This window comes from Pongo pygmaeus, chromosome 1 (genome assembly GCF_028885625.2).
Source record: "Pongo pygmaeus isolate AG05252 chromosome 1, NHGRI_mPonPyg2-v2.0_pri, whole genome shotgun sequence".
NCBI classification, from domain to species: domain Eukaryota; kingdom Metazoa; phylum Chordata; class Mammalia; order Primates; family Hominidae; genus Pongo; species Pongo pygmaeus.
The window spans coordinates 173,653,703-173,670,194 of NC_072373.2; the positions used below are offsets into that span (position 1 = coordinate 173,653,703).

The 16,492-nt window shown below is 37.4% G+C and overlaps 1 protein-coding gene across 3 annotated transcripts in view; it reads right to left on the reverse strand.

Annotated features, from left to right (window-relative positions):
- Positions 1 to 16,492, reverse strand: part of PRKAA2 (protein kinase AMP-activated catalytic subunit alpha 2) — a 63,111-nt gene that overhangs the window by 23,490 nt on the left and 23,129 nt on the right. For 2 of the 3 annotated variants that reach the window (XM_054446921.2, XM_063655199.1), the window contains exon 2: positions 10,439 to 10,580. The exons of the other annotated variant lie outside the window; for it this stretch is intronic. In XM_054446921.2, coding sequence (XP_054302896.1) covers positions 10,439 to 10,580 — 142 coding nt within the window. The remainder of the gene's footprint in view (positions 1 to 10,438; positions 10,581 to 16,492) is intronic. 3 annotated transcript variants of the gene reach the window in all.

Consider the following 16,492-nt stretch of genomic DNA (forward strand, 5'->3'; position numbering starts at 1 on the left):
TATGCACTCGATTATCTCCCACACCTATGAAGGGACTTGGCTTCTATAATTAGCCCCTCTTTCTTTTGTATCAATTCCTTCCTCTTGACTGAATCACTCCTTTTGGCATACCAACATTCTATAATATCTCCCATTTTAAAAAGCTAACCTCGCTTAGACTCCACATTCCCTTCTGGTTACCACTCCTATGTCTCTCCTCTCCTGCCTATAGTTACTATCTCCTCTTTTTTATCTCATATTCTCTCTTAAACCCTTTACATCAGGTTTTTGCCCTCATCATTCCAATAAATTGGTTCTTTTCAAAGACAACAGCAATCTCCACGTTGCCAAATTCTAACAGTCAATTCTCAGTTATCATCTTACTCAATATTCACCAGTAAAAGGGGCAGTTGGTGATCTTTCCTGAAACACTTTCTTCTCTTGGCTTCAAGATTACCTGATTCCCTTAATTTTCCTCCCACCTCACTGATCACTTTCATTCTCTTTTACTGGTTCCTCCTCATTTTTCAGACATGTTAGCATCATAGTGTTCTAGAGCCCAGTCCTTGGACTTCTTGTTTATCCTGGTGATTTCATCCAGTCTTAGGGCTTTAAATATCTTAAATACAGTCTGTCTGCTGATGGCTTCCAAATTTATCTCTCTAGCTTACACCTCTCCCCTGAACTCCAGATTCACTTATTCAACAGCCTACTTACATCTCTACTTGGATGCCTAATAAGCATTTCAACTTCATAAAACCAAAATTAAATTGTTGAAACCACCCCCCTAACATCCTACCTCAAACCTGTTCCTCCTACAATCTTCTCCACTTCAGTTACTGGCAACTCCATCCTTGTTTTTTCGCCAAGGCCAGACGCCTTGGAGTCATCCTTAACTTCTTTCCTCTCACAACTGACATTTTATCTGTTAGCAAATGCTGTTGACTCTATCTTGAAAGTACATACAAAACATGCTTACTTCTAAACACTACTACACTATGCTCTATTCCAAGCCAACATCATCTTTTACAGATCACTGCAATTGACTCCTAATTGGTTTCCCTGCTTCAACTCTTGCTCACCTACAGTCTAAAAGTAAGTCAGATCACATCATACCTCTAATCAAAGCCTTCCAATGGCTTCCCATCTTACACAAGAGTAAAAGCCAAAGCCCTGACAATGGCCTATAATGCCCTTTACGTCTCTGACCTCATCTCTTACTCTAATCCTCCTAGATCATTCTGCTCCCTTGATCTCTGACCTGCAGGAATTTCTACTTTCCTTTGTATTTGCTCTTCCCTCTATGTGTAACATTCCCCCCACCCCGCCACCGCCAGATATCTACATGGCATATCCCCTCACCTCTTCACTGTCTAACATATGACATATAATAAGGGATTTATTGTCTATTTCCCCACCACCCCTCCACCACACACTAATACAATCTCTATAATAGCAAGGATTTTGTTGTTGTTGCCTTTTTGTCTGTTGCTGTATCCCTATTGCCTAAATGGTGTCATCTGTTGAATGAATGGATCAACCAACAACCTGCCTTTCTGACTTTATTTTTCCACTTCCCTATACATACTCTGTGCAGCAGACAAACCAGACTGTTTGTTCCCAATACACCATATTCCTTACACCTTCATTCTTTTGTTCTTGCTTGGGCTCCTAGGGCCATCAGGACCTTGTTCAAACGTCACCTCTTTATGGAGCTACAAGTAATTATTGAATACCTACTACTGTGCTACTTGCAGGAGAGATAAAGATGATAGATGATATCTCCATTTACATGTCTAATGGATTCTTAGCTTATCATGGCCAAAACAGTATCCTTAATGTTCACATCTCTCTAATGTTTCTTTTCCATTCTTTCCATCTCAGAAAATGCCACCACTATCACTACCTACTTGCTCAAGCCAAAACCCAAAATCCCAGTTGCTTAAGCCAAAAAAAAAAAAAAAAAAAAAAAATCCTTTCTTTCTCCTCCTTATCTAACCCATCAGTAATTCATTAGTTCTCCCTCCAAAACACATATCAAATCCATCCATTTCTCTCCATCTAGACCAGGACTGTTGAACAGAACTTCCTATAACGATAGAAATGTTTTTTATCTGCTCTGTCTAACACAGTGGTCACTAAACATATGTAGCTATTAAGTATTTGAAATGTGGCTAGTGTGACCAGACAACTAAATTTTTCATTTTAATTAATTTAAATTTACACAGCCACATGTGGCCAGTGGCTACAGTATTAGCCAACACTAATCCAGATTATCACTTTGGTTAAAGCCACCATAATCTCCCAGGTAGACTATAGCAATAGCTTCCCAACTGGTCTGTCTGCTTCTACCTCTGCCACCATACCCATTCTATGCTATATTCATATCATGTTACTTCTCCAACTCTCCAAAAGTTCCCATTTAGAACACAATCAAATTTCTTAGCAAGGCCTTCAAATCCCTTTGTTATCTGGTCCCCAACTACTCTTAGAATTCCTGAACTACTTCTCTTCTCCTCACTCCACTCCTGAGAGTACATAATCTTCATTTGCCTACAACACTTGAAGTTTGCTTCACCTGTTTGATGTTGCTCTTCCCCTTGCTTTGAAAACACTCTGTCCCCAGATTTTCACATGTCCAGATCTTTATCATCCTTTAGGTCTTAGGTCAAACCTATCTTCTTAGTGAGGCTTCCTCATACCTAATCTAAATTAGCCCTTCTTCTTTCCTAGTCACACGTTTCATTCTCATGTTTCATTCTCATAGCATTTATCTTTGCCTAAAATGATCTTTTTAATTTGTTTACTTACTGTCCAGAACATAAAAAACATAAGAAAGAGAATCTGTCTTTCATGATTATATCCCCTATGCCTAGAACAGCACCCAACCCATAGTAGGTGCTCAGTAAAAATCTCATTCACAATTGCTTCAAAGAGAATAAAATACCTAGGAATCCAACTTACAAGGGATGTGAAGGACCTCTTCGAGGAGAACTACAAACCACTGCTCAATGAAATAAAAGAGGACACAAACAAATGGAAGAACATTCCATGCTCATGAATAGGAAGAGTCAATATCATGAAAATGGCCATACTGCCCAAGGTAATTATAGATTCAATGCCATCCCCATCAAACTACCAATAACTTTCTTCACAGAATTGGAAAAAATGACTTTAAAGTTCATATGGAACCAAAAAAGAGCCCGCATTGCCAAGACAAGCCTAAGCCAAAAGAACAAAGCTGGAGGCATCATGCTACCTGACTTCAAACTATACTACAAGGCTACAGTAACCAAAACAGCATGGTACTGGTACCAAAACAGAGATATAGATCAATGGAACAGAACAGAGCCCTCAGAAATAATACCACACATCTACAACCATTTGATCTTTGACAAACCCGACAAAAACACGAAATGGGGAAAGGATTCCTTATTTAATAATGGTGCTGGGAAAACTGGCTAGCCATATGTAGAAAGCTGAAACTGGATCCCTTCCTTACACCTTATACAAAAATTAATTCAAGATGGATTAAAGGTTTAAATGTTAGACCTAAAACCATAAAAACCCTAGAAGAAAACCTAGGCAATACCATTCAGGACATAGGCATGGGCAAGGTCTTCATGTCTAAAACACCAAAAGCAATGGCAACAAAAGCCAAAATTGACAAATGGGATCTAATTAAACTAAAGAGCTTCTGCACAGCAAAAGAAACTACCATCAGAGTGGACAGGCAACCTACAAAATGGGAGAAAATTTTTGCAATCTACCCATCTGACAAAGGGCTAATATCCAGAATCTACAATGAACTCAAACAAATTTACAAGAAAAAATCAAACAACCCCATCAAAAAGTGGGCAAAGGATATGAACAGACACTTCTCAAAAGAAGACATTTATGCAGCCAACAGACACATGAAAAAATGTCCATCATCACTGGCCATCAGAGAAATGCAAATCAAAACCACAATGAGATACCATCTCACACCAGTTAGAATAGTGATCATTAAAAAGTCAGGAAACAACAGGTGCTGGAGAGGATGTGGAGAAATAGGAACACTTTTACACTGTTGGTGGGATTGTAAACTAGTTCAACCTTTGTGGAAGACAGTGTGGTGATTCCTCAAGGATCTAGAACTAGAAATACCATTTGACCCAGCCATCCCATTACTGGGTATATACCCAAAGGATTATAAATCATGCTGCTATAAAGACACATGCACACGTATGTTTATTGCGGCACTATCCACAATAGCAAAGACTTGGAACCAAGCCAAATGTCCAACAATGATAGACTGGATTAAGAAAATGTGGCACATATACACCATGGAATAATATGCAGCCATGAAAAAGGATGAGTTCATGTCCTTTGTAGGGACATGGATGAAGCTGGAAACCATCATTCTCAGCAAACTATCACAAGGACAGAAAACCAAACACCACATGTTCTCACTCATAGGTGGGAATTGAACAATGAGAACACTTGGACACAGGAAGGGGAACATCACACACCGGGGCCTGTCGTGGGGTGGCGGGAAGGGGGAGGGATAGCATTAGGAGATATACCTAATGTAAACGACGAGTTAATGGATGCAGCACACCAACATGGCACATGGATACACATGTAACAAACCTGCATGTTGTGCACATGTACCCTAGAACCTAAAGTATAATAAAAAAATTTTTTTTGAATAAAAAAAAAGCATAATTCCTGCTCCTAAGTACTTCAGTCTTGTGGGAAATACCAATAAGAAAATGTGCAATTATAACACAATTTAAGGGCCTTGGAAAAGGTGAACATTGAGTGCTTTGGGAGCAAAGAGGAGTTAGAGCCTAACCTAGTCTTAGTGAGTAAAGTAGGTTTTCAGGGGTACAGTTGATCCTCAGACAATGTGGGGGTTAAGGTGTCAACCCCTGTGCAGTCAAAAATCCATGTTTAACTTTTGACTACCCCAAACTTAACTACTAATAGCCTACTGTTGAGCAGAAGCCTTACAGATAACAGAAATAATTAACACACATTTTGCATGTTAAATGTATTATTTACTGTATTCTTACAGTAAAGTAAGCTAGAGACAAGAAAATGTTATTAGGAAAATCATAACGAAGAGAAAATATACCAACTACTCATTAAGTGGAAATGGATCACCATCAAGGCCTTTATCCTTGTCATCTTCATATTGAGTAGACTGACGAGGAAGAGGAAGAGGAGGGGTTGGTCTTGCTGTCTTAGGGTAGCAAAGGCGGCATAAAACCCAAGCATAAGTAGACCAATGTGGTTCAAACCCATACCATTCAAGGGTCAAATGTAATTGCACTTAAAAGACAAGTTGGAATTGGCAGCCTAGGGAAAGGGAGATGTGGATAAAGTATTCCAAGCAGAGGAAACAGCTGAAGTACAACAAGCAAGATGGTAACCTGACAGAGCAAAGAAAAATGGATAAATTCAGAGGACACTTAGGAAAAAGAAGTGCAGACCTTAATGATTTATTGTATGTAAGAAATGAGGGAAAAGAAGAAATTAAAGATTTTGCCCAAGTTTGGGGCTTGGGAAACTGCATGAATGGTATTTTCATTTACCTCCCTCCATTCTCCGACCCCCGCCCCCAAAAATAGAGAAGTAAATTTGGAAGAGAGAGAAAAGTTTAGCTTCAGGTGACTCTGTGACTTTAGAATGTGAACATCCGATAAACAATTTGATAAATGTGCTCAGAAATCTGGAGAAACAAAAGGGCCAGAAATCATAAAGATTTGGAAATCTTCAGCATAGAGATGGCAAATGGCACCATGGTAGTAGATGAAATCATCAATAGACGGTTCACTAAGAAAATTACACTAGCTCAGTGTACTTGACTGCATCAATACTTAACAGCCAGGAAGATAAAGAGGGGCCCATAAAAGAAAGTTTTCAGAATAAACAAGAATGAAAAAAAGAAAACAGAAGCCTGAGGTATCATGGAAACCTAGAGACATTTCAAGGTGGTGCTGGCGGTTAATGATGTTAAAAAGCAGGCCATAGGTTAAATAAGATAAACTAAAAAGAATTAGGCTGGGCGTGGTAGCTCACGCCCGTAATCCCAGCACTTTGGGAGGCCAAGGTGGGCAGATCACGAAGTCAAGAGATCAAGGCCATCCTGGCCAACATGGTGAAACCCCGTCTCTACTAAAAATACAAAAATTAGCTGGGTGTGGTGGTGTGTGCCTGTAGTCCCAGCTACTCAGGAGGCTGAGGCAGGAGAATCGCTTGAACACAGAAGGCGGAGGTTGCAGTGAGCCGAGATCATGTTACTGCACTCCAGCCTGGGCAACAGAGCAAGACTGTCTCAAAAAAAAAAAAAGAAAATTAGACAAGATCATCTCTACCAGACTAACAAGCATCTTTTGACCAAATAAAATCAAGTTGCATTAAGAACTATGGAGGAAAGAAAAACAAGGACAAAAATCAATTCAACAAATTCTACTTCATGGGAAAGTTTGGATTTCTCTTTAAATCCTATTTGTACCTTTTAATTTTCTACCAGTGGATTTTAGGTTATTCATTTGTAATTTTTTTTTCAATTTGGGTTAATAAAGAAATCATGCAATAAATATCCTTCATTCTTGGCATTCTGTGCTCAAACTTTCTTGCTAATTCTAGAGTCTCATTTTTGCAATAAGGAAACTATTCCTGACAGTTAGTCCAAGGCTACACAAAAGAAAACTACTGAAAGGATAAGGTTGCTCTCTCTGTTTAAATCACTAACACTGTTAGAGACAATGTCAATAAGCTTGTTCTGTAGCAAAAATACATGAGTGTTTTTTTGTTTGTTTGTTTGTTTTTTGTTTTAAGATCAGATCTACAATTAAAGAGGCAATGTAGCTGAATGAATTAATCTCAAGGCTGGAAGCCAAAAGTTTTAAACTGCAAATTCACCTCTGTCAATTACTTTCTGACCAACTCTGACAATCTTCTATAATTCCTTCAGAAAATAGCAAATAATTAAATAATCCTATATCAGGATGAGACAGTCAAACAAAAATAAAATGATTGAAAGTAAATATAGAAATGGAGGCAAGAAAACACTGATAACTATGACATCAAAAATAAGTCTTCAGGCCTGGGCGCAGTGGCTCAAGCCTGTAATTTCAGCACTTTGGGAGGCTGCGGCAGGCTGACGGTTTTGAGCTTAGGAGGTCGAGACCAGTCTGGCAAAATGGTGGAAAGCCTGTCTCTACAAAAAATACAAAATTAGCAGGGTGTGGTGGCACATGCCTGTAGTCTCAGCTACTTGGAAGGCTGAGGCACGAGAATCATTTGAATCTGGGAGGCAAAGGTTGCAGTGAGCCAAGATTGCACCACTGCACTCCAGCCTGGGCAACAGAGCTAGGCTCTGTTAAAAAAAAAAAAAAAAAAGGAAAAGAAGCCTGAGAATCCTCATGACAATTATGACAATTGCAACTGCTTATTGATAAAATCTGATTTGTGTTTTTAGGAACTGGGAACTGTACAGATAGTAGGACTCATACCCAAATGTGTAAAATTTCCTCAAAGTCTTTCAGGGTTGGCATTGTAAAAGTGATGAGGTCAAGGTATAAGGCAAATATGGAAAGATCTTTCCCTTCTCCACTTTCATTCTAGCATATGACACTTTTAGTCTGGCCATTTCAGCTTTCTCTTCTCATAGGAAGTGGACACTCAGTGGGGAAGGGCAAAGAGATTTAGCTTAGATGTTACCCAGTAACTAGAACAAAGTCATTAATAATACGGAATTGAAGTCAGAGACTAACTGTTTAACTTAAGTGAAAACCATTTGGAATAATGAAAGAAGACTGGAATTAGTTTATAAGTTGCTAATTCCTGCTCTGGGCCAATGCTCATCAAACACTAGGCATTATACCAGTGCCAACACATTTAATCCTCAAATGAGGTGTCCCATTTTAAAGTTAAAGAAATAAAGGATAGGAGAGGTGAGGCACCAAGCTCATGGGTGGAATTTTAATTCTTATGATAATCTTTACAAACCTCTATATACATACTCTGGACCATCTAATACATAGGTCCTAGATGATAACCTTATAATCAAGTACTGCCATGCAATTTCAGGGACCTCATTTTTTTGTTTATGTTTATGACTAAGTGAACTTCAAGTGAAGATCATATGACATTGAAGCTTACTCTAAGAATGAAGGTTTCCTAGCAGTGATGTGAGAACTGAGTCATCACCGGTCATCCACACCAATCCCATAAAAGCCTGCTCTGAACAGTCAGTGGCATACTCTTGCTGCCGGTAAGATGCACTGCATGGGTCCCTTCATTAAAAATACCAATTAGCCATAGTTCTCTAACAATAAGTACAGCAGTAAAGACTAAATGAATGTTCCAAATCTCAACAATAATTGGACCAGCCATTTATTTAAGGATTTCAAGAATGATGCTGTATTAGTTTCCCATTGCTGCCATACTTCAAACTCAGTGGCTTAAAACAACACAAATGTATTATCTTACAGTTCTTTATCTTAAAAGCTTGACGTATTTCTCAGTGGGCTAAAATCAAAGTGTCAGCAGAGCTGTGTTGCCTTCTGAAGGCTCTGGGGCAGAATTTTTTGCATTTCCCAGCTTGTAGAGACCGCCTGCATTCATTGACTCAAGCTCCCTTTCCTCCATCTTCAAAGGCAGCAATGGCCAGTTGAGTCCTTCTCACATTTTATCATTCTGATGTTGTTTCCATGTTCAGACCTTTTTCTCTGACTCTTTTCTTCTACTCTTCTCCTCTACTTTTAAGAACCACTGTGTTAATATTTGGCCCACCTACATGATCCAGGAAAATCTCCTAGTTTAAGGTCAGCTGGTTAGCAATGTTACCCTTTGCCATGCAACCTAACATATTCACAGATTCTGGGAATTAGGAAATAGACATGGGGGGCGGGTATTACTCTGCTTATCACACTTCTATGCTACTCTTGTCATCAAGTAAACAACATAACTCCACGGGGTTATCAAGTTGTTCCCATTAATGCTGACATTCAAAGATTGCTCACTGACAAAGGTCAGCCTAAATATAATGCCTGATTTTAATGAACTAGCAAATAACATCTCAGAGTTATTAATACTGCTTTTTAGTAGTATATTTATATGAACACGCTTTCTCTGTACCAATCTTATTTGACTCACAATATAAATTTAGTATTTGATCTCCTACTGTTTCCACTATTAAACTCTGTAACAATGATTTGGTTGTTATAAAACACTACTATTTGTCACATTATACTATTGATACTGCTTTGAATTCCATTGATTCCATTGTTTTTTTGTATTGAAATTGTGAATTTCTTTTGGTTTCATAGTTGTATTCGAACTATATGCATATGAAGTTTATACGTAAGGCTTTGTTTCTTAAGTAATGGTATATTAAAAATAATTAAGTCAAAATGAGGGATCCATAAATTTATTTTTTCTTTAAAAGAAATTTATATAACTCTCAGTTTTAAGAAAAACTGGAGTGCTGGAGCATTAACAGCATGGCATTTCGAATCAAGTTTGACCTCAACTACCAGCTCTGTGACTTACTAGCTGTGTGGCCTTGGATAAGCTGCTATTACTTTTTAGATAATGCAGTTTCCTTGTCTATAAAGTAAGCCTACTTTAGACACTGATCATGAAGATACTATTAAATTAAATATGTAAAATGCTCCACACATTCAGCAGAACCTTGACAAAAAAAAAATGCTTGGTACAGTTCCTGACCACTATCAGGTACTCAATAAGTAAGAGCAATACTTATTTTATAAAACTGTATCCAAGCTTAAAGATAAATAAGACAATTTTCAGTGTCTAGCACGTTATATTTTCCCAACGAATATTAGACTGCAACTTTAAATGATTGAAAGAAACACATTATTGCACAATGAATATTTAAATTTTCTAGGGTCTAGTCAATTTTAAAATAATCTATCGTTCAATTAATTATCTTATTTATCTCAATATTTACCTAACTTTTAAGTTAATAATTTATTCCAAGGGGAAAAAAACACATTTGCCTTCCTAAAAGCTTTATAGTTATAGTACTACTTTCACTTCTACAAGTAACATACTATGTGAAATAATCTTTGACATATACTTTCTATCTTTCCAAAGAAAAAAATACCCTGATATGTTAGTGAAAATTGACTAGATAAAAATTATAAAAATGAATCTAGAAATGTCAAAGCCCTGAATGACATTTAAAGTTGGATAAGAATCAACTTCTAAGGCTTCATTCATCACTTGAGAAAAGTACTAATTTAGAAACAATGTCTGTTCATTCTAACAAAGAGTATGCAAAAAAAAGGACTGATAAAGGTTAAATGAATTAACACTTGCTGAATATGAACATGAAAAAAAATCTTTGTAAAAGGTTAACAATGAACAATTATTATAAAATTCCTAAAAAACATTTTAAGATAGGTGTCTCTTTGGCATTATTAGACACAAAAATACTTACAGTTTGATAATATGAGGATGACGAAAGAGTTTTAGATTTTGAATTTCTCGTTTTATTTTTCCAACAACATCTAAACTGCGAATCTTCTGTCTATTTAAGATTTTAACTGCCACTTTATGGCCTGTTAATTGATGTTCTCCAACTAAAGAAAAGAAAAAGGAAAAAAAATGTGCTATCATATCAACATAATCATTTATTCATGCTTCCTTCCATTGTGCCCTAAACTTCTTTACTCATATATACCATCTTTATATCCCTTGTTGTACAAAACTACAGTTCTTTTTACTTCTGTTTCTTCTATTAGAGTATGCACTATTTGAGGACAGAAACTGTATCTTAGTCATCTCTGTATCTTTTGCACCTAACAGAGATGTTCATATTTGTGAAATATTTGTGAAAATGATTACTGAATTCTATATTCTTACTAAAAACATAATCAACTTTAGAACATTGTTTGGACAGGAGAGAACTCACCATTTCATTAATCTCTTTGTTCTCTTCTTCTGTTTAATGCCAGTCATTGTATTACAGAAGAATAAATAGTGTAATAAATCAAAAATTCACAGTAATCACTATTTCAACAGAGAATTCACACCTAGCCCTTTTTTGTGCCTTTTTCATAAAGTCCTCTTATTTTCCCCCTACTTGATGGAATCTCTATCTCTTTCAAACTTATAGTATGTTTATAAAACTCATGTGTCATTTACCATTTTTAATCTTTTATAAACATTTGCGTTTGTGACAAATCACATGACCTGAGCTATTAGCTCATACTCTCCTTGGACAAGATGACCAGTGCTCATCTGAATCTCTCAGGAAGCATATGTGCACGGTGCTTTGTACACAGAGGTGCTAAATCGATATATTCTATGATAAATATAGTCATTCCGTTTTTTCATATAACACATTCATGGCATCCACACTAACAGTGATATCTTTAAATACTGTTCAGGTGAAAAATCCCTCAGTTGGGGAACAAATTTGTCAGCTACCTCTCCCATTTTCCTCAATTCTATTCTAATCTTTCACTATTCTCCTCAAAACATCTATCTAACCCTCCTTTCAGTGACAAACACCCTTTTTATTTCTTTAGAGAACATGGAAGTCATTTGGAGTGACTTTCTCTATCTTTTATTTATTTTGAGACAGGGTATTGTTTTGTTATCCAGGCTGGAATGCAGTGGTGTGAACATAGCTCACTGCAGCCTCAACCTCCTGGGCTCAAGTGATCCTTCTGACTCAGCCTCCCCAGTAGCTGGGACTACAAGAATGTGCCAGCATCCCCAGCTAATTTTTCTTTAAATCTTTGTAGAGATGGGGTCTCACCACGTTGCTCAGGCTGGTCCTGAACTCCTGGGCTCAAGTGATCCTCCTGCCTCAGCCTCCCAAAGTGCAGGGATTACAGGTGAACCCCAATTTCCTCTATCTTAAAGGCTTACTTCTATCCACATCCCTCCTCCTATTCAAAGCTAGTCTCATCAACTTTGGCCTTGAACCCATCTTTTCTACACACTCCTCATAGTCAACCTTTTTTCTTTTCTAATAGCTATTTCTCTTAAGCCTATCCAAATCATATACCCTCCAAAACTTTTCCATTGATCCTGTATCTTCCTCTAGTTTCCAACTTGTCTCATTAAAATTTCTCAAAAGAGTAGTTACAGTAGTTACATTTATTGCCTTCTTTTCCTCCCTTATCACCATCCCTAAATTCACAGCTATCTGGTTTCCACCTCCACTCTACGGATACCAAACGGTCACAAAATACCCATTAATTAACAAGCCATGGATACTTTTCAGTTCTCAGATTACTATAATCTCTATTTCATCAGACACCATACCTCTTTTTGGTGGTATTTCTCTCTCCTGTTTCTCCTACTAACTCTCAGATGGTTTCCTTTATGTCCTCTGCCTGTTCTTTGAAGGTTAGTGTCCCCAGGTTTCAAACCTAGGCCCAAGGTAGACCCTTATGTTATGTCATCCATCTCCCATAGTTTTAATTATCACCCATATGCCAGTGACCTCTGTCCCTCCTTTAAATTCGTATTTCAAGATTAATATCCCACAAACAACTCAAGTTCAACACATTCAAAACTAAATTCAAGGGCCGGGCATGACAGCTCATGCCTGTAATCTCAGCACTTTGGGAGGCCGAGGCAGTTGGTTCACTTGAGCCCAGGAGTTCGAGACCAGCCTGGGCAACATGGCAAAACCCCATCTCTACTAAAAATAAAAAATTAGCTGGGTGTGGTGGCACATGTCTATAGTCCCAGCTACTTAGGAGGGTGAGGAAGGAGGATCCCTTGAGCCTGGGAGGCGGAGGTTGCAGTAACCCAAGATGGTGCCACCGCAATACAGCGTGGGTGACAGAGTGAGACCCTGTCTCTAAAAAAACGAAAAACAAAAACAAAAAAACCATATTCAGCATTCTCCTCCTCTTCTTCACCAAACTTGTGTCTTCTATTTCACTTGGTAGCACATAGCATATATGCTACAAATGAAAAAGTCAACTGATATAATCTCCTAAATATTTCTTGGAGTCATATTTTAACTCGTTTTGAGAAAAACATTAATAATGATGACAAAAGTGACCATTAATGACATTTATTGTTTATTATGTACTAAGCTTTATTCTAAGTGCTAGCTTCCCTGCTCTCTCAACTCTATGAAGTATTATTACCCTCCAGTGTATAGATGAGAAACCTGAGGCACAGAGGAGCTAAATAAGTCACCCGAGGTCACACAGTAAGTGATGGCACAACATCTGACCTGGGCTGTCTGACTTCAGAGCCAGCATAACTGCCACACAGTAATATCCTCAGTCAGAGTACTCCAAACATGTAATGCGATGACCTAGGAAGAACTGAGTTTCTGTCGCTGGAGATTATTTTTATCTTAATAACTTTTGCAAACTGTAAATTATGTCAAAAAATTTAACAAAGCTTGAAAGTTACTTTCTCAGCATATAAAACAAACAAAGTGAGACATATCAAGTTCAAGCAATATAACTTGCTAACATTTCAAAATATGTTTCCAGGACTCCAGAAAAACCTTACCGATTTCTAGGAACTTTCTATTCAATTAAAATAAGCTAAATGGTTTCTTGATACCTGGGTAGTTTATTACTCATCTTTGGGAATTTTATAAGACCCAAACACCTTGCCAGGGTGGTCTAACAAATACGTCTCTCTCCTTAAATCCCTGATAGCCTCAATGAAATAATTAGCACTGAAATCTCTACAATGGGGATTTAGCCTTTTTTGCCTAATAACGCCATAATTGGCACTTAACCATAATTAAATCAAAACCTAACCACATTCCACCTGAAAGCTGAATGAATGTTCCTGAAAATCTTGTAATAAATACAGATTTAAGGTCAAGAATTTCTTCTATGTATATTACAGATATAAACTTTTCTTTGTGTAAATCAAAACAAAAGAAATGAAAAGGCTTGGATGCCTCAAAGTTTTATTACCATTCATTTATTCAATCTCAAAACATTTGCCAAGCATATGCAAGAAACACTGATCATAGACACATGAGAAGAGATTTTTTAATATGCCTCCAAGTTTTGGGGGGTGGGGGGGGACAGCAATAAATAAACTGAAATAAATCTTGTACAGTATTACATCTGCCTGAAGACTGTCAGATATACCATATTTGTAAAGAGTAGATGAGAAATAAAATTATAAAAACACCAATAATAAATAATCTTGCCATAATTTATCATGTATATACATAAATATCCAGATCAATACCTACTTTGACAGGAGCAATTAGAAACATTCATCTGTTGAACAACGATTTAATGAAGGCCTACTCAAGTAAGTAGCTATACCAATTACATTACACTGCTGGTTGTCCCCCAATATCTTCTGCATCTTTCTTTCTCCCATACATGAAACTCCCAAATTACAACTGAGTACATGGCTACCCAGCGTACAGCCTGCATCTTAGCCTCTCTTGTAACTATTAATAGATGTGGCCACATGAGTATGTTCCAGCCAATGAGATATAAAGCAGAAATGTCCCTGGCAACTTCTTCCTCATCCCTTCCTTCATCCTGAAGCCTAGAATGATCAAAGCCACCATTTTGCACCTCAAGACCAGACATTAAGAAGGGGAGAGCAACAGAAAAGAGAAAACCATATTTTTGACACCATCAGACATAACAACAGTCTACATCACCTGCTCAGACTTTTACAAGACAGCAAAATACTGCTATTTGTTTAAGCCATTCTTATTTTGGATATTTCTGTCACTCAAAGCCGAATCTAAATAATACACTATTTAGAATATTTTAAAACTCAAAAAGTTTGGAATCTAGTTCAAACTTCCAATTTTGCTGAGTAACCATATATGAGTTGATGGAAATGAATTTTAATTTATAGTCCACACAATTTTTTGGATTAAAAAGTTTAAGAGCTCTACAAAATTATCACCCATTAGTGGTTCATTTTGTTTTTCCTAAATTTTAGCCAAAATACACAAAATACTCTCTAAAGCTATGGAATTTTAAGAGGGGAAAAATCCACACTCACCCAAACTATGCCTTTTATATTTTACGTTTGATAAGGTGAAGAATTTTCACACAGAAGGAATTAAACTGATTTATGTTGTTCCAAAAGGCAGAACTGGGAACAGTCAATAGACTTTCCTTCAACTAACAGACTTGTCTGATCCATGAAGCCTCCCCTAAACTTGCTTTTCACCACTCTGGTCTATACTGAAAATTTCATTTTTTAAGGTAACTACTATATGCTGAATATACTTTCTTTTCCACCAGATGTATAACGCAAACATTTATTTGATTCTCAGTTCATCTCTCAATGCTAGATGGGATGGGGTCAGAGGCCAGATCCCTTGTGTCTTCGCCTATTGTCAGGAACACAGATGCTGGCAATAATAAGCCAGGAAATAGGGCTGGCTAAAAATTTGCAGAGAGGTTAAGAATTTGCCCATGGTCACTCAACTAGTAGGTGAGTGACCATGGTAGATCCCAGTAGGCAGGGCTGGGATTTAAACCCAAGCAGAATGTCCCCAAAATCAGCACTTTTTTTTTTTTTTGAGACAGTCTGTCACCCAGGCTGGAGTGCAGTGGTACAATCTCAGTTCACTGCAACCTCCGCCTCCCGGGTTCAAGTGATTCTCCTGCCTCAGCCTCCCAAGTAGCTGGAATTACAGGCGCGCACCACCACACTTGGCTAATTTTTGTATTTTTAATAGAGACAGGGTTTCACCATGTTGGCCAGGCTGGTCTGGAACTCCTGACCTCAGGTGATCTGCCTGCCTTGGCCTCCCAAAGTGCTGGCATTACAGGCGTGAGCCACCGTGCCCAGCCAAAATCAGCACTCTTAATGCATCATCCAGTATTCAAACAGAGGAAGCTCAGCCATTTATCAGGATTATCATAAGATAAATTCCTGCATTAAATAACAGGTTGGAGTAGATCAAGGCTAATTCCCCTTCCAACTCTAAGACTTTTCTAACGATATCCCTGAGGATCATTCCACATTGAAAGGTATAAAGCTTTTAAGCCACTCCTGCCTCTTGATGATTTTGGTTGCCACTTTCTGGATGCTTTTCAGTTTTGACACATTTTTCTTTATATACAAGACACAGAACTTCACACAGCTGTGTTATACAGGTATAAATACACAATTGTTTTACACAAAGATTAAAAGTTTTCAAATTTCCAATATCATTCCCATATGAAGTCCAGCATTTTTTACCACAGGCAAGACATAGTTTCATAAGGCATAGTTTGGAACACTTCTGTATCTGTACATCATCCCATAGTAATTCATATCAGATACATCCTCATTCTATTTTAATATATTATATAGTTTAGGATATTATCATATCTAATTAAAACAAAAGGAACAATTAAAAAATAATTATTTGGAGCCTAAATTATAATCTATTTTTCTGCTAGGATCAAAGAAAAGAGTTGCCAAAATGTAAAGGCTATGGAAATACTGCATAATAATTTGAACTAGCCCAAAGAAAATGAAGCTTCAGTCCACAAAAAGAATCTAAGTACTTAATTTCACATGC